At 25.2% G+C, this 18711-nt stretch overlaps 3 protein-coding genes across 9 annotated transcripts in view; 1 reads left to right on the top strand and 2 right to left on the bottom strand.

Annotated features, from left to right (window-relative positions):
* Positions 1 to 21: 21 nt before the first annotated feature.
* LOC108003191 (protein virilizer) lies at positions 22 to 5816 on the bottom strand. Of its 4 annotated transcripts, none has more exons than XM_062080037.1 (6): positions 5676 to 5816; positions 5079 to 5172; positions 4903 to 5015; positions 4448 to 4811; positions 721 to 4366; positions 22 to 498 (listed from the first exon to the last, which is right to left on the bottom strand). In XM_062080037.1, the coding sequence occupies exons 2-6, from the start codon at positions 5130 to 5132 to the stop codon at positions 206 to 208; spliced, it is 4470 nt and encodes a 1489-aa protein (XP_061936021.1). In that variant the 5' UTR covers positions 5133 to 5172; positions 5676 to 5816; the 3' UTR covers positions 22 to 205. The 4 variants fall into 4 exon arrangements, with proteins under 4 accessions (XP_061936021.1, XP_061936022.1, XP_016920810.1 ...); XM_062080038.1 differs by lacking the exon at positions 5676 to 5816 and adding an exon at positions 5539 to 5664 and having other exon boundaries at positions 5079 to 5173; XM_017065321.3 differs by lacking the exon at positions 5676 to 5816 and adding an exon at positions 5251 to 5567.
* Positions 5795 to 17703, top strand: LOC107992435 (supervillin). Of its 3 annotated transcripts, XM_017048289.3 has the most exons (28): positions 5965 to 6106; positions 6383 to 6565; positions 6791 to 6949; positions 7047 to 7135; positions 7308 to 7434; positions 7502 to 7733; positions 7841 to 9075; positions 9181 to 9241; positions 10064 to 10791; positions 10874 to 11073; positions 11151 to 11482; positions 11733 to 11997; positions 12089 to 12365; positions 12451 to 12549; positions 12619 to 12787; positions 12867 to 13024; positions 13116 to 13357; positions 13480 to 13681; positions 13758 to 13909; positions 14220 to 14681; positions 14791 to 14941; positions 15024 to 15175; positions 15257 to 15529; positions 15648 to 15771; positions 15855 to 16049; positions 16128 to 16402; positions 16473 to 16628; positions 16701 to 17703. In XM_017048289.3, exons 1-28 carry the CDS (start codon positions 6046 to 6048, stop codon positions 16785 to 16787), a joined length of 6846 nt encoding a protein of 2281 aa, XP_016903778.1. In that variant the 5' UTR covers positions 5965 to 6045; the 3' UTR covers positions 16788 to 17703. The 3 variants fall into 3 exon arrangements, with proteins under 3 accessions (XP_016903777.1, XP_016903778.1, XP_016903776.1); XM_017048288.3 differs by lacking the exon at positions 5965 to 6106 and adding an exon at positions 5795 to 5936 and having other exon boundaries at positions 7841 to 9241; XM_017048287.3 differs by having other exon boundaries at positions 7841 to 9241.
* LOC107992436 (MATH and LRR domain-containing protein PFE0570w) overlaps positions 16960 to 18711 on the bottom strand; it is a 129547-nt gene continuing 127795 nt past the window's right edge. For both annotated transcript variants that reach the window (XM_062080036.1, XM_017048292.3), the window contains exon 8: positions 16960 to 18508. The gene's annotated coding sequence lies outside the window, so the exon portion shown is untranslated. The remainder of the gene's footprint in view (positions 18509 to 18711) is intronic.

Raw genomic sequence — 18711 nt, 5'->3', positions numbered from 1 at the left:
ACTTAAATTATAATATTCACATATTATAATACACTACTGTATTATTATATATTACTATTATATTATTATAATTATACCCTTGTTTTATATTTTATAAAAAATAAATGTTATAAGAGAAATATTTTTATACTAAATTATTAATATAAAATTCTTATAAATCAAAATATCAAATGATTAATGGACAATAAAGATAATCTTAATAAAGTTAACGAAGATAAGGAGGGCGAGTCTCTTGTGTCCAAGGGCGACTTCTTGTTCCTGTGTTGATTGCACGTGAAGGACATGTTCCGCGAATACTCAATTTATTATATCCTGTAGGTCCCGTTGGTTGTGCTCCACATGTTTCTAATGCAACGAAATCATCTACATGAAGCGATGGTGGTCGCGAAGTGTTTGGTGGTCTTGATCTAAATGGATCTGCCCCTCTGCCTACATTGCCCACTACTGGACCACCTCTTAAAGAATTGGTAAATTGTGTCCGACCTCGCATAGGTGTAACTGTGAAGAAATATTTTTTAATTAAATTATTATTAATTTTAAATTGATGAAATGAATATTTAAAAAAGGCAACCTGATCAATTATGTTAATTTAAATCATTAAGTTATCATTAAGCATTAATTATAAATTGTTATTAAAATTTATAAAATTGATCAGTTGATCTTTAAATGATTTAATTATTAAAATTTATAATGAAAAATATACAATGAATATAAATTTACCAAATGGTTGTTTTACTTTAGAAACAGGAGATATAGCTTGTTTTTGTACATCTCTAGTTTCTTGATCATCAGTTTGAGTTTTTGATTGTAGTGGTTGAGTAGCATCATCAGGTGGAATCTTAGAACATAAATTTTGAGCTTCTGATAATAAATTAAAGTCAGTAGGAAGTAATTCAGCTGCAAGTGCTAATAAATCTATTGTATTTTCATTTGGAGCTTGATTTGGACATATAAATGTAAATTTTTTTGGACGTTTAGAAGCAAGATCTGGTGTACCCAAACATCGTTGAGAAAATTGATTCAATAAAGCTTCGGGAGTTGGTAATAATGGTTCCAACATTTCTGGAATTGGTTCTTTTTCTTCTTTATCTTCTGCAGATTTTAAGATTTCAACTAATTCTTGTGCACGTTTTATTTTTTCCAATGGATGATCATTTTTATCCCATAATATTAGAGCTGATAATTGTTGTATACGTAGATATAAAGATCTTCCTTGTGATTCAGATGTAATTAAATTTTCTAAAAACATTATAGTTGAATCCACAATAAGTTGAATTTCTGGCTCTTCTAAAGCCGAAATATGATCTAATAATGATCGTAATGCATCAGGATTATTTTCTAAACAACTTTTTACATGATATAAACCATAATTATGATTAATAAGAGATAAAAGTATACGAAGTGTACTTTGTAATATCTCAACTTCAAATTTTGTACTAGTTGCTAATATATCAATTAATACAGCTAAAATAGATAAAAGTGGTTCTTTACTTGGTACTGAATGTGTAAGTCTTTTTTCAAATGGCTCACTAATATCTTCTTGCATAAGACTTAATGTATAATCACATAATGTTTCAAAGATATCAAGAATTTCATATTGTATTCTAATATTGTTTGTATTTTTAAGTGCTGTGCACATCATTTCAATAACAGGTGGGTATTTTTGATCAGATTTAACTTGTGCTCTAGATGCAGGGCTAGTTAAAGTTAACAAAGTAGCCTTCATAGGTGCATGTCTTGCAAGTTCGCTAAGTAAAGTAAGAATTAAAACATTATTTTCTAATGGTGTGGCAGCTATTATACCATCTAATAAACATCTACCTACAAGTAATGCTGTAGGTGCTGCTAAATCACTTAATTGTTTGCATACTTTTGAAAGAAGAATTAATAAATCTTTATTCCAACTGGCGCAAAGTAACCGCAATGTTTCAGTTAAATTATTAGCTTGTGCTTGTAAATGAGCAGACCATAATTTTCTAACACCTAAAATTCGAGTAGCATCTTCAGTCATTGTTTCTTTCAAAGTTAAAACTGGTGGTAAAAGTCTCGTTAAAAGTTTCAATCCTGGTATAAAATTACATGGACTTAAAGAAACCATTTTGAGAACTTCACCTAACATTTGCGTCCACAATGATTTTGCTACATTTCCCGATCCATCTGAATCCACAGCCTGTGTGAATACTAAAAGTGTTCCTACTATTTCTTCAGACAAAGTTTGGACAATTTGAATAGAAGGAATAGCTTCTACTAATGAATAAACTCCAAGTAACGGTATCACAGCTGTTAAATCTTTGAAATCTGTAGCCATACATTTCATAAGACGTTCTAATAATGCTCTTGTTAATCTTACACATGGAAGAAGTAATGCAACTAGTGCTAAACCTCTTCTACCTATTAAAGCTGCACGATGTAAAAATGGTTGTTCATAAAATTCAGAAATATTTGCCATAACTGCAATAAGAGCTGTTAAACCATCCGCAGCAAATAATTGAGTTAATGCATTTCTGTATTTTAGTTCAATATAAGGTTCCATTGGATCTACATCATTATTTGAAGGAAAAACAAGATAATATAAAATTCTACATGCTGTAATTAATTGTCCTGGGAGATAAGCTGCTTTATCTGCATTTTTCCTAATGCATGTAACTAATGGAGAAACATCTCCATAATTCCAATGAGATGGCTGTGCAGCTGTAGTTAAATATGATGTAACATCTTTTAAAACTGCTTGAGTTCGTGATTTTTCTAAAATAATTGTAGCACGGTTTTGAAATATTTCTATTCGATCAGAATAACGAATTGTTGCTGAAATAATTTCCGCAGAAAATTCACACAGATTTGGATCAGAAAGATAAGGAATTAAAATATCAATGAATTCTCCTGTAGGAAGTATTGTTATTATCGCTTGTAATCCATTAGAATATATTAAAAAAGAATGAAGTTTTTTTAAAGCTATCCAATCAGAAGGTTGATATTTTAAATGTAATAAACATTGTACAACTTGTAATCGCCAACCTAAAATTGACCCTGCTCCAGGTAAATCACATTTTAAAGCTTTTAAAATTAATTTAGTAATTTCTGGTTCTTTTAATAAATACAATAAACCTTCTTTAGTATCAGAAATACGTAAAAGAAAACGTCGAGCAGCTTTAATTAAACTTAAATCCGATTTTGGAGAAGTAAGAGCAAATAAAATATGATATAATAGTTTGTGATACTCAAAATATGCTATTAAATGACATCGAGGATTTCGATTATATTCTCGTTCAAATTCCATTTGAGCTCCAGCAGGAAGCTGACGTTTTGGTTGAGCCATTAATGTGGGTGAACATATATATGTATTTGTTAATTCAATGATAGCTAATTCATCAATTTCTTTCATTTCACCAAGAAATTCATATGTATGTACTTTCCGTAATAATGAACATAAAGCATATTTTAATCTTGCTAATTTTGCTGTATCTAACATCATTAAAGCATTTTTATATAAATTATTTTTTGATTTAAGAAACTCTTTAACAATTATTGGACTTATTAATGCAGCATCCAATGTACGAAGAGCGGAAAGTTTCACAGGAAGTGCTACATTTTCGCGCATGCACAATGCTAATAATTTATAAGGTGCATCTACTTTTAATAGTATTTCTGGACCTTGTGGAAGTTTACACAAAGTTTCCGCTAATCGTACACCAACTTTAACATGACGAACTTTATAAGCTGGTTGAGGTTGAGCACGAGCAAGATCCATATCTAAGCCAGCATTTACAATATTAGTTAAATCATTAAAATCTGTATTATTCAAATGAAAAGGAGTAAGTATTGCACATAACGATTCGCAATTATGAACAAATGCCTCTTTTTCCTGACCTGAGGCATTATTAAAATGTAAAACTGATTTTGATATAGATTGAAATATTTCATGAATCTTATCCAACATTTCTTTGTTAATATGATATTCTTCAGTGACATTCATTGATTCTTCCAAATCCAATAAATCAGGTGGTGTTAAAGAATAAATATTATTTAGCTGTATATTTTCACATTCATATTCTGTAGTAGGTGGTATATCATCTGCCATTATATCTTCATCAGATAATATAGGTTCAAAAGGCTCTCCTGTTTCATGATCAGCACCATCCTGTTCTCCTTCTTCTTCTTCAGCAGATATGGATTCAGGACTTAAAGATACTAAAGATTCAGAAGGAGGTGAAGAAGGACGTTTTGTAGATTTTAAAGTATTAGTTGTAGTATCTTCTTCCCAATGACCCACTTCTGTCTTTCCAGTATCTGAGATTGAATTTCTGGATGATTCTACTATTTGAATTGGTTGTATAGGAGGAGGGGGTGTTGCAGCAACACATGTTTCCTGGAAATTCCATGCAAATTTTTTAAAATTATTGTTTTAAAATTAAATTATAAATTTACATAATATATATAAAACATTTACATTTGAGTTTGTTTGTGCTTGATTTTCATAATACCACTCAGATTGTTGTTCTGATATTTGAGTAGTATTTTCTACTACTTCTTCTAATCCAGTAACACAAGTTGCAGAACCAGCAGCTGAACTAACAACTTCTTGGGGATTATTTAAAGATTTAGTTAATGTTCCATAAACTGCTAAAGTAATAGTAGTATACCAGCCCCTAAGTACTAATCCATCTGTTGGTATTTGTTTCCTTTCACATTCTAATTGAATATGAATATTTTGTTTATATTCCAATTCTCCAAGAGATTCAAATGTAGAAGCACCAGGCTTACTTAAATCATTTACAAAAAATTCAATTTCAAATTGAGATGGATTTGTGGCCCTATATAATATAATATTATTTAATTTATAACTTATTTAAAGAAAAATTATTTTTTATCTTAATATATAATTTTTATTAATTAATTAAATACCCTAAACGAACACCTCCAGGAAAATCAGCTTGTACTCTAGCACCTAATGGAATAATTCTAACTTCACTTATATAAACAGGTTTTGGGAATTGAACTAAATCTAAATTAAGCTCCTGCAATAAATAAATAGTTTTATTGATGTAATTATTATATAAATAAAATAATTTTATACTTACTTCAGAAATATCATGTGAAAATGTATCAAAGAATAATAATTCCGTATTATCCATGTTTTAATTATTTCTATATATATTTTGGAACTGCATATTTCTAAAAAATAAAAGTTATGTTCACACATTTATATAATTTAATAAATATATAATAAATAATTTAAATATTTTTTTCTACTTTTTTCAATTATTGTATATCACAATATATTTTAGTTTGATATTAATATTTAATATTAACATTTAAATATTATAAATATTAATATGATTTATAATTTTTATTTTTATTAAATTACAATTATAATGTTTATATATATAATATTAGTTTCAATCTTATATTAAAAAATTCTCGTTCTTATTAATTCTTTTATTAATTCTTGTTATTAATTAAATAATATTAAAATATATGAGGAATATAAAAGAGAAACTTGAAAACACTTTAAGTTTTTGAAAAATCTGTATACTTTCCATTGAATCACATGTGTTACTTTTTTATCATTTTATAATAATATATTTATTTAATTCAAGTAACGCCATCTAGTTTAATTCTTAGCTTCGGTTTTACTCGTTTTACTTCATTATGAGAGAAATTGTAATGATTAATACCTGTGCAATTTTCGCTATTTTATAAATTTTTCTTTCTATTTTAAATTTTTGTTCGCGATAAAATTAAAATTTTACATATTTTGTATTTATCCAATTTTAATAGATATTTTTTATATATATTTTATAAGTAGTACATTTATTGAATAACTGTGATAACGACATAACTGATCTGCGTCACTGGTTGTGTTCTTGATTATTTGTAAATTTGTTTTTTGAAATCGTGATACAGTTCTACAATGAAACAAAAATTATATTAGATCAGTAAGTGTGAGGAAAATTTCTGTTATAATTCATATTGTATAATATTAGAATTTTGTAAACATTTTCAACATTGTTATTAAGTTTGACAAATATAACGTTATCATTATCGATGAAATCTTTCATGTTATACTTTGTAACAATATGTAGGCTTAAATTTCAATTCAAAACAGGTGAAAATTTTTGTTAATATTATTTTTAAATTCAGTATCATGTATATATATATTCTAATTCATGAGAAATAAATGAATTATTGTCAAAACATTTACAATTATTATTTTTATTGAAAATAGCATGTATAATATTATATTATTGAAAAATTATTAAATTTTTTAATTTCATTTTTATTTATTTCTTATATGACCTATATTTTTGGATTTTAAGAAGTTAAATATATTTGTATAATAAAATTTTTAAAAATGTCAGATGTAATATTTATCTGGTTTTAGGAATGGTAGCTGCTGGAGCTACAGTTTTAATGGCAACTAGTGAAGAAACATCAAATAGAACACAAAATAATTCCATACAATATGAAAATCAAAATATTTGCTCTCACTATAATGAGGTGCATAATAATGAGCAAAATTCAGAATGTCAAATTAGAAAAAATATAATATCTTGTAATATAAACAGTAAGCATTTTAAATAATAAATAATAAAAACAATATCAATTATATAATAATAATTATAATTATAATAATGATGAATATTTTTAAATTTTTTTTAAATTCTATATTGTATATTTATTAATTTAGACTATTATTATTGCAAAAAACAATTGCTAAAAAATAAAAAGTTCTATAAGATATATGTAATATACTTCAGTATAATAATTATAATTGTCAATATTTTTATAGAAAATAAAAATCGTAGCTCCATGTTGGAAAAAAATAATCGGATGATTTCAAGATCAGAAAATAAGGAGAGTAATAAAAATTATACATTGTATAAAACAGCACCAGTTCGTGAAACCAAAGCTTCAAGATTACGTGCTGCTTCCATTATATCACCTAATGGTAAAAATTAATTTTTTATTTATTTTTAATAAATTAATATAATTTAATATAATTATTTCTAAAATTTATTATATTTATATATATTATATTTATATAGGTGGGACAATGTCATCAAGAAAGTTAACTATGTCTGAAAATTCTACACCTTTAAGTCTTCAACCTAGTACTAGTTTATCATTTAAAGATGTAAGTAATTATTTTATATTCATTTATATATTGTATGTATACATATATTATATTAGTAATATGTCTCTATGATATATATACACACATGCAATATACAATATATATACACACAATATATATTATGTATATATATATATATATACACATATATATATAAAATGATGTTATAAAGGAACATCCAATATCAAATAATAGTAGTATTACAAATTTTCCACGAGAAAGAGATAAAAGTTATAAGCGAAAATCATATCTAAATCGATCACTTAATATGGAAACAGCAAAAGATCATTTAAATCAATGTAAGTAATTTATTGAAAATTATTTATTAAAAAAGTTTATTTTACTAAAAATTTTATTATATTTCAGCTGAAAGTAATATTAAGCAAACTAAAAGACAATCAAGTAAACGAGGCTACATATCTGATACAATATCTACTTCAAATTCTAGTAATGAATTTCAATCAGCTAATTTAAGTAAAAAATCCTTTGATTCAAAAATTACTTGTGAGAAAGTTAAAGAAAATTATTCTAAAACTTATACATTGCCTTCACTTAATTCTCCTGCAAGCAGTAAACATTTAAATGTACAACGAATTAGGTAGTTATGTTTTTTTTATTTTATATATTGAAATTTGCAATTTTATAAAATTGTTATATAAAATAATTATATAATTTGCAATTATATAAAATTTAATTTTGTAATAGTGGTGGACATAGTGATTCAGAAGTTTCTCGAAGAGTTGATGCATTAACAGCATTAACAAAATCTGCAATAGAACGTGTAGAAAAACTTAAATCGCATGCCAATTTTCCGTCAAATTGTGAATCACGATTAGAAAATTCATCTACTACATCATGTCAAATAATTTTTCCTTCTAATACAGAAAATAATATGCGAATATTGCAATTATCACCAAGAAAAAATTCTATTTTAAAAAAATCAAATGACGAACATTCCCAAGATGGATCTTTAAATCATCAACATATACCGGTTTCAATTCTCAAACATAAAATATCTGATATTGATACTAGTCAAAATGTATCTAATACAATAAATCATGCAGTTTTGCCTGTAACGTTTTCACCATCTGTTAGAGAACCAACACATAAAAGACATGGTATTTTAAAAAAGCGCAGTAGCTTAGATGAAAGTGAAATACTTCGACGGCGCAGTTGCTCACCTGACATTTCATCTACTGACAATATATATTCTGAATTTAGGCCAATATTAAAAAATCAGAGACGATCATCTTTAGATGAAATTGTTAAAAGAGATCAAAGTCCAGATCCTCAGCCTACTTCTATATTAAAACGAAAATCATCTAGAGAAGATGATAGAGAAGATCGTCAAATTAGTTCTACAGAACCACAGGGTATACTTAAGAGAAAATCTACAAATAGCCAACGAATAACTAATATTAACCATCACGTGACCATTACAATGGAAACAACAAATGTGGGTAGTTCTGAAATACTTGATAGTTCTGAAGTGAGACCAATTTTAAAAAAAAAACATAGTAGAGAAGAATCATTTGGTAGTGATCCTCCATCTTTAGAGCCACGACCAATATTGAAAAAGAAATCGAGCACAGAATCAGATGAACATGATGACAAACCTAAAAAAACTATTTTGAAATGTACTCGAAAGAATTCACAAGATGAATGTAACTATGAAACAGAATTGACTTCGCCAAAAAAATTATCAATGCTTAAAAATCGTACTTTACAAAATAGAACGAGCGGAGTATTAGAAAATGATCTTGTACGACCTATATTGAAACAATCCAGCAATAGAGACAACGAATCACGAGTCCGTTTAAATCTATGTGATGAAACAGTTATTAATGATATGTGTACAGAACCATCCAATTTATTTTTGCGAAAAAGAGCACAATCAGTGGGCCATATTCAACCTTCTAATATTCCTAATGAATTTACTGGTATACTTAATAAAAGAAGATCTCTTGAATTAATATCTGTGAATGCTATATCAGAAGAAAAATCACAACTAAAATTAATAACTAATAATACCTATTTAAAAACAGATCTTTTTCTGGATGATGAGAGTGCCAATACTTCTATTGTTTCTTGTGCCAAAATATACAGGTAATTAAAGAAATTGAATTATCTTTATTTTTAATGATTATTTATTACTATTTTTATTTATAATGAAATATTATTCTTTATAAAATTAAATATTTTATATTTTTCAAATATAAAATATTATCTTTAAATTAAAACTCTATAATACTTTTTTCTGAAAATATTATTTTAGAGACAAAATAATTATTACAAAATAATTATGCTAGAAATTTTTATTAATTTGAAGTTTTTATTTAATATATATATAATATATATTAAATATATTCTAATACATTTATTATTGTTTATTAATATTTTTGATATATGATGTTTTATATCAAATATTTGTTTGTGTTTAGTCTATATAGTTATACGTAACTTTGGCAAGATATTGAATCTGTGCCAAGTTTAATTATAGATCACCTAACAATTCTAAAAGCTACAGAAAACAGAGAATCAGAGCATGCACACAACCTGTATGTTTGTCTAAAAGTTTTGATTTAAGATAGTATTTCAATACTTTTTTTTAAACTGATTTTATAAATTTTATAAAAGGTATTAAATTTAATATTTTTTCTTTTTTATGATATTTTATTAAAATGCATAAAATAAAAAACATTGTAATATTAAGTAAATATTAAATAAAAAAATTTTTAAGTTTAAATATTTTTATATTGTTTGTAAATATTGTTATATTATTATATTTTTAAATTGGAAATCATAATATTCTTATATTACAAGATTTAAAATAATATTATATTATTAAATTTTACAATTTATATGATAGTAATAATATTCATTTAAATTTTACAAAACATTTTAAATTAATATTGTACTTAATTATAGCACAACAAAAGAAAAATTAATAGAAAGGGAAAATCAAACTGCAACAGTATTTGAAAGTGAAAAAGGAAGTAGATTGAATTCATATGAACTTCTTGTAAATAGTAGTAGTAATAATAGTAGTTCTCCAGTTTTTAATAGAATGAATGATAAAGAGTATTTAAATAATGAAATACAGTGTTTACAAGAAAAAACAGATATTGAAAATATTCAAGAGGGTAATGATATGCATCGTACCAACAGTGTTTCTAAAATAACATTGCATTTTAAAACTTTACAAGAAAAAGCAAACTCTAAAGAAAAAAATAATATGTCCCAAAAAATATCGAGCAATACTTCACGTAACATACAACGATATAGAGAACGAAAGAATCAAGGTAATGATAGATTTAACACTCAACCAGTAACTTTTCAAGAAGTGCAAGAAGCAGTTTTACAAAATCAACGTAATGCTACTATTACATTAATTAAAAAATCAAGTTTGGCAGAAAATAATATAACTACAACTGATGATGAATTTGATCCTTCAAAATTAAGTTTAGCAGAACGTGTACGTTTATTTAATAAAAAAATTGATACTGAAAAATGTTCAAATAATTTATCATTGGAAAAATATTCACGAAGACGTCCGGCTGCTCGTTATAAAACACAACCAGTTACATCGGAAGAAGTTGAAGTAGCTTCTCGAATATCTCCATTGAATACTATTAATCAATGTTCATTAAATACTGGTAAATTTTTTATTTTATTAAAACATACTTTTAAATGATATAAATTATTAATATTTTAATTGTTTTACCAATTGTTTTAAAGATGATTTACCAAAAAGCATTTTAAAACCTGTTGCATTACATATACATAACGTACTAGAAGAGACAAGTTCTGAACTTGAAGGAATGAAATTAATAAAATCTGTACTTAAAAAAGAATCTGAAGAATTAGAACAACAAACACTTGAAACTTTTAATATTTCATCACATTCTATATTAGAATCTAATATGGAAAAAAATAAGGTAAATAATAACATTTGAATAACAAAAATTAAAAATTTAATAAGAATATAATTTTTAAAATAAGATGTTATATACAGATAAGAAGTATAATGGAAAATAATTATTCATCAGAATATGATTTGAATATGAGTTGTGCCTATAATAAGAAAGATAACCATATAGAAGATAGGCAACATAAAATTAAACAAAAATATACAGTGCCTTTTCACAAATATAATACTCAAGATGAATTAAATAGAAAATTCAAATCTGAACCACATAATATAGATAATGTTCAAACTGCAATTACTACTAAAAAGTATGAAGAAACATTTCATACATCTGGAAATAAGATAAGTCAGGAAACATGTAGCACAAAAGATGAAGTTATATCTCCTAATCGCCATCCTATATTTTCAAAACATACCAGGTAATATATTTTATATTAAATATCAATAATGATTATAAGAATGATTATAAGTATAAATTATAAGAATATTTATTACAATTTTAATAAAGTACGTTTTATCAAATATAGTTTCGCATGACAATGAATGTTTTAATTATTGCTACAATTATTGATACAATTCTTATTATTGCTAAATAATAAAATTATATTATGTAAAAAAACATGTATATAAATATTATAATATATAAACGTGCATTATAATTATTTGTAGGTGTAATCCATTGTTAAAGAGTATCAGTCATCACGAGATTAACAACAAAACGAATGAAAGTGAATCAAATACTGCAACAACAGAAAAACAACATGGTGTATCTCTTCCAGGATTATGCCGTAGCATAACACAAGAAATACACACAATTGATACTAATGATGGCCCAAGTATGAGTATTGCAGAACGATTAGCAGCATTACAACGCAGCGGAAATACAAATTGGAAGCGACGTATAGCTTCTGAACATAACTCATGTAATTCATCGGTAAATTACTTTAAATAATTTTTTATTGCAAAATTTTATTACAAAATCAAAATATTTTGCAATATTTATTATCATTAATTGAAATTGCTAGGATGGTATATGTTCCAATTTATCAAATAAAGAAGAATTGAGTATCAAACAAGGAGTGCTTGCAGATTGTCTTGGAAAGCTAGAATCCGCAACAGAAGGTTGGAAAAAAAGAATAGCTGTTACAGATGTAACAAAGTTTACAGTAGCTGGTAAAATGAAAGTAGAACAATTGGAAAATTTAGATCCAGGACCATCTTCACCACTTATTGAAGTTACAGGAAATATTACAGATAGAAAGAAAAAAACTCCTCGTCCTGAAAGATTTAGAACAAAAAAAGGCAAAGTTATTTACTTATTTAAATATTTTTAATTATTTTTTTCAAATTTAAATTTCTATACATTAAAAATGCATTTTATTTTTAGGATACAAAAAGGATGTTATGTCTATGCCAACTAGTCCAAACAAGGATTCATGTATTAAATTACGAGGAAGTTTCTCTGAACCTACAAGTGATGATAGTGGTTAGTGAAAAGTTATTTTACGAGTTATTTTTTTTTTTGAACAATATTATTTAAAAATATATTTCATAGCTGAAGAATTGAAAATGGGAAAGAATGAGTTACCTGTTGTCTCAATACCTAAGATAGATGACGAAACATTCACTTCTTTTTTTACTGGAATTTCATTAGAAAAATGCGAGGCCGAATCTGTTGATTTAAATGAAAGTGATTTTGATATAATTACATCACAATCAGAATTGTAAACTTTTTTTTCTTTATTAGTACTAATACTAATTATTTATTAAACAGTTTTATTAAACAGTTTTCATATTTTATAGATTAGTTCAAAAACGAAATATAAGATTAAAACGACGACGTATTATATCTAGAAATCCACTTAAAACGCTTGCAGCTCGTACTGATTTGAAATCAGAATATACTGAAATCCGAACTGGTATTGCAGAAAAAGTAATGAAGCAATTAAATGTTGAAAAATGTAAGTTACATCAAATTTTTAAATAGTATAGATACTGTTGCTATAATATTAAATAGTTACTATAATATTATGTTATTGCATTATGTTACAGTAGCTAAGAACTCGTCATTAGCTATGGAAGCACTAGCTGGTCTAGCTTCTACTGAAGATTTTAGTAATATAACACTAAGGAATATAGCAGAAACAAATATTTCTTCTAACAAATTACAACCATATAAAGACTTAATGTTAATTTTAATTAAAGGCAGAAGACATGTACAAGTGAGATTAGTTGAACCAGTTGCAGAAAGTATAAATAGTGGTGATAATTTTGTTTTAGTAACAAAATCAGAGGTTATTAAAAGAATTATTATATATTATTTTACAAAATTTACTTATAAATATTTATAAATATGTTATTAATTTTATTAATTATTAATTATTTATAAATGTATTTTATTATATTTTTAATTTAGGTTTATAATTACATTGGAAAATATTGTAATGTTATTGAAAAAGCACGAGGTGCAGAAATTGCAATGAGTATTCAACAAAATAAAGATCTTGGTTGTCAAACATCTCAAGTTATTATTATTAATGAAGATAAAATAACTTGTACAAAAAGTCAACTACAAAAATTTTGGAATTATCTTGGTATAGAAAACGATAATGTGGATGGTAAAAATAGCATCTTTTTTATCATATATGAATATATTAATATTTTAGAACATTGATATCATTATATTGATAACAGTTATTGATGGTGGACATCCTGATGAAGATGAACTTTATGAAACATTTATGATAGATACAAATATGGTATACGAAATTAAAGATGAAGAATTAGTACCACTTGAAAAATATTGGGGTATTATACCAAAAATTGAAATGCTTGATCCAAATAAGGTAATATTTCAGCATATATATCTTACATATAATATATATGTGATATATATAATATATGTTATACATATAACATATATGTGAAACAATTTTGGAAGATCGATTCTAGAAAACAATGATAATAAAATGTTGATTGAGATTTATTCATTAAATTAGTAAATTATATATTTCATTTTAATATAAATTTATTCCAACATTTCTATTTATATTTTATATTTTAGTATTTAGAATTGATTCCAAAAATATTCACGAATATATTAACATTTTATATTGTAGTTAATGTAATTATAAATAATTACATTTTTGTATTTAGGTATTAGTATTCGATTTCGGCAGTGAAATGTACATATGGAGTGGTAAAGGAGCTTCAACTGAAAAAAAGAGACTTGCTACACATCTCGCTACAGAAATGTGGCAAGAAGGATATGATTATTCAGAATGTACTGTGTGTCCAATTAGTGCGGCATCTATGATTGGTAGACGCACTATATCAAAAACAGATTTAAAATCTGCTAAAATCAGGCCTAAATGGTGTTTACTTGCTAAGTTGACACAACATGTCGAAACGATACTTTTTAGGGAAAAATTCCTTGATTGGCCAAATGTTTCTGGTATAATACGAGTTCGAGGTATTAAAAACGAAGAACATGTTGATGGAACTATAACTATAGAAATGTGCAATATTAATGTTCTATTAGAAGAATGTACTATTCCAGTTGATTTAGTTCTTGAAGGAACTCATTTAGGTAGAGGTACTGGTTGGTATGATAATGAGGTAATAATATGTTATTATTTAGCAATATATAATAAACTATGTAATAATCTAAAATATAGCTTAAATATTAATAAGTAATATATATACATTTTTGATAATTATTTTTCAGCTGATGAAACAATTTATTGTTACAACAACAGATGTAAAAGTATGGCATATTGATGAATTTTCACATACTCTTTTGAATGATTCATCTATTGGACAATTTTATTCTGGGGATAGTTATATCGTGCATTGGATGTATTCTGTTACAATTACTGGTAGATATCAAATATATTTCATTTAAATTTTTATTTAAATTTGTTATAATGATAATGTATGTTATTAAACTATGTTATTTAGGCCGTGAACTTAGTGGTTTGCCGTCAAAACATTCTGCAAAGGGTCGCGATCGTTCAGTATATTTTATTTGGCAAGGTCAAAATGCGTCTTTAAATGAACAAGGTGCTGCAGCATTATTAACTATCGAATTAGATAATGATCAAGCACCTCAGGTAAATTATCAATGTAAATTAATATTATTATATAAATATTATTCAAATAAATATTTTAAATTTTATCTGAATTTTTTATAGCTTCGTGTAGTTCAAGGACACGAACCAGCAGCATTTTTGAATTTATTTTCTGGAGGAATGATTGTACATAATGGCAAAAAAATGAATACAAAATGCGATGAACGATGGCGATTCTATATATGTCGTGGTACTTTAGAGTCAGAGATGTCTTTAATAGAGATTCCTTGCAGTACTCGTCAATTACGAAGCAGAACTTCTTTTATATTATTAGATACAAAAAATAAAAAAATCTATGTGTGGCATGGATCTAATTCATTACCTCATATTAAAAAAGTATTCTTTTAAAATATTGTAATGAATAGATAAATTTTAAATAAAATATTCTTTGTTTCTTTAAAATTAAAATTTTATATATATATATATATATATGCATTATTATATGTATTTTCAGAATATAATTAATGCAGCTGCTAAATTGAAAAAAAATCGACCTCGAGAAACAGGTTTAAAATTTGAAGACAATATAGAAATTTTTGAAATTGACGAGGGAATGGAACCAGAAGAATTCATTAATGGTGAGTGAAAATTTCTATTCAATATTATTCAATATTTATCTGACTTATTATAAAAATAATAAATAAAATATTTTATCATATAGCATTAGGACGAATGAACAAAAAGCTGTATATTTCGTTAGAAAAAGACCAAATAGAAGAACATACTCCAAGATTGTTTCATTTATCAAGCATTTCTAAAGAATTTAAATCTATAGAAATATTGTGTCCGCATCGTGCTTCTTTGCCAACTCCATTTCCTTTTCTGCAGGAAGATTTATATCAAGCTCATCAACCAGGTAATTTATATACATTATTTATATACGTTATCTTAATAAAATGATTCTTTTTAAAAATTCATTATGTTATCATTATAGCCTTATTTTTATTGGATAATAAAAATGAATTGTGGATATGGCAAGGATGGTGGCCTAATATTGGAACAGAAGATCAATCTGGTAGTAAAGCAGTTAGATGGCAAGCTGAAAGAAGAGCAGCTATGACAATGGCTATGCAGTATTGGCAAAAAATTCATCCAGAGATTAATAAATATCCAATTTATCTAGTCTGGGCTGGTCTTGAACCTTTGCAATTTATAAATTTATTTCCTACATGGATATATCGTGATGATATTGCAGAATTGAATATAGAGGTATTTTTAGATTTTTCAAAATTATTAAAATTATTAAAGTTATATAATTTAAAGAGTAATTTGCTATTAGGATGGTCGAAATCCTGGAGAAGTGTTGACTGTGGAGAGTGAATTAGTTCGATTAACACAAAGTACATATCCTCCAGCTCAATTATTACAACGACCACTACCAGAAGGAGTTGATCCTACACATTTAGAATTGTATTTATCTCAACAACATTTTCAAGTACGTTTTATAAACTATTAGTAATAAATAAGTTTTACAAGAGATATATATATATTTTATATATTCTAATAGGAATTGCTAGGTATGACTAAAGAAGAATTTCAAGAACTTCCAGTATGGAAACAAGTGAACCTTAAAAAAGAAATAGGACTTTTCTGATGAAACGTCCAGACTGCCGATCCTACGAAAAATAGCTGCCCTTGTAAAGCGATTAATAAAGTTTTTGTTAATTGTTTTATCATGTTTATAACTTTAAATTTTTTAATTTCTCAGTATATGAATGCCTGTTTAAGATGCCTAAAGTTGCCTATTGATAAAAGAGAAACTAATATTATTATACAATTAGAGATATATTTACTACTATTTCAAATATAATATATACTACATACATATGCGCATCTGTGCGTGCACGAACATAAATAGGTGATTATATATTTTTAATACATACTAAACATAAATTGGCTTGTGAATATTTCCTTTATATTTGTATGGGTTTTATATTCAATGATAATACAATGTTTTAGAATGGCTTATTCTTACATGTGTAATATTTGTACAAGAGTGACTGTATTCTTTACAACATACTCCATGTTTTTGAACAGTATTCAATGAAATTTCTCAATGTTGTCTTAAATTTTATTTCATAGCCTTTTGTAATCCTTAAAACATTGCATGCGTTAAATTCAAGAAAAATTATAAATTCATTTTATTTAGAACAATCCTTTTCCAAACTTGTATACTAAATTATATTATCATATACATTATTTTTAAATGATTTTATTTTACATTTTTTTTTTATATATTTATGATTCATGTGATATAGTAGTAAAATAGACCATTCATACAATGTTATAATATAATTTAATTAATTGTTATAATATAATTTGATATAAAATATATCCAATGTGAATGCATCATTAAAGTCAATTCTACAAATATATATAAAATATGTATATTATATGTCGATATTTAAAATATACATAAATAATAATATAAATAATTAATATAAATTATTTTTTTAATTAAATTGTAATGATGCATATTATTAATAAAGAGAATAAAAATTATTTGAAAACAGTTTGATCTATTTAAACTTTTTTTAACTTTTTTTAATTTTAAGTCGATAATTAGTCTTGTACTTTTTCAGTGTAATTACAAATATTTTTTTCTATGTCTATTTGTTCTTATCTTTTTATAAAATGACCAAGGCACAATATCATATCAAATATAAAGAATCATGCATTATTTTTTAGTATACAATTAAAAGTTACATTCTGTTCAAAATTTATTGATGTGTATGCAAAGAACACAAATTCACCCCATATGATCATTTTTTTATTTTATTTAATAGTAATAATAATCTATAGAAAATCCATACATATACATACTAAATGAGATGTATAATAATATCGTTTTGGATAATATAATTAATTATGCATTTTATAAAAGATATACATATATATTGAAAGTTACATATCAGTATATGTTATATCATGTATTATATTTCTTCATTTAGTTTTTTTTTAAATCTTTTATATTTTCTTTATTTTTGATTTTTTAACAAATTAAATATTTTTTAATATAAAACATAATTTAAAAATTATTCAAAACGATAATACAAAATACCTCATTCTGTATGTAATCGCGTATGTAAATTTATAAATCTAAATCATTTAATATTAAAATAGTTCCATTTGAATAATTGATTTTATATTTTTAAAATAATCGTGCGTGATTGATGTTAAATGATACACCAGCTGTGACTTCTTTTTTCACGTTAATGTTTTCCAAACTAATTATCTTGTTACTTCGAATCCAATTTATAATACTAGGTGTGTTGGAATATGATGTTAGTACTTCCATTCAAAATCATTGGGCATCTGTAGCATATAATTGAATTTTTTATATATTTATTTTATAGATATTTTTGAATAAATTTCCTGTTAAATATTACAAATCAAAATATTGAAGTATTTTTTTTAATATCTAAATGTCTATAATTATTTAGAAAATATTTTAATCAAACTCATTATTATATTAATATTAATATTTTGATTAATTATTAATAATATTATAATATTAT

This window comes from Apis cerana, linkage group LG10 (genome assembly GCF_029169275.1).
Source record: "Apis cerana isolate GH-2021 linkage group LG10, AcerK_1.0, whole genome shotgun sequence".
In the NCBI taxonomy this organism is placed as follows: Eukaryota; Metazoa; Arthropoda; class Insecta; order Hymenoptera; family Apidae; genus Apis; species Apis cerana.
The sequence above is the reverse complement of the archived record's forward strand: the minus strand, read 5'-3'. Positions and strand labels throughout refer to the sequence as shown.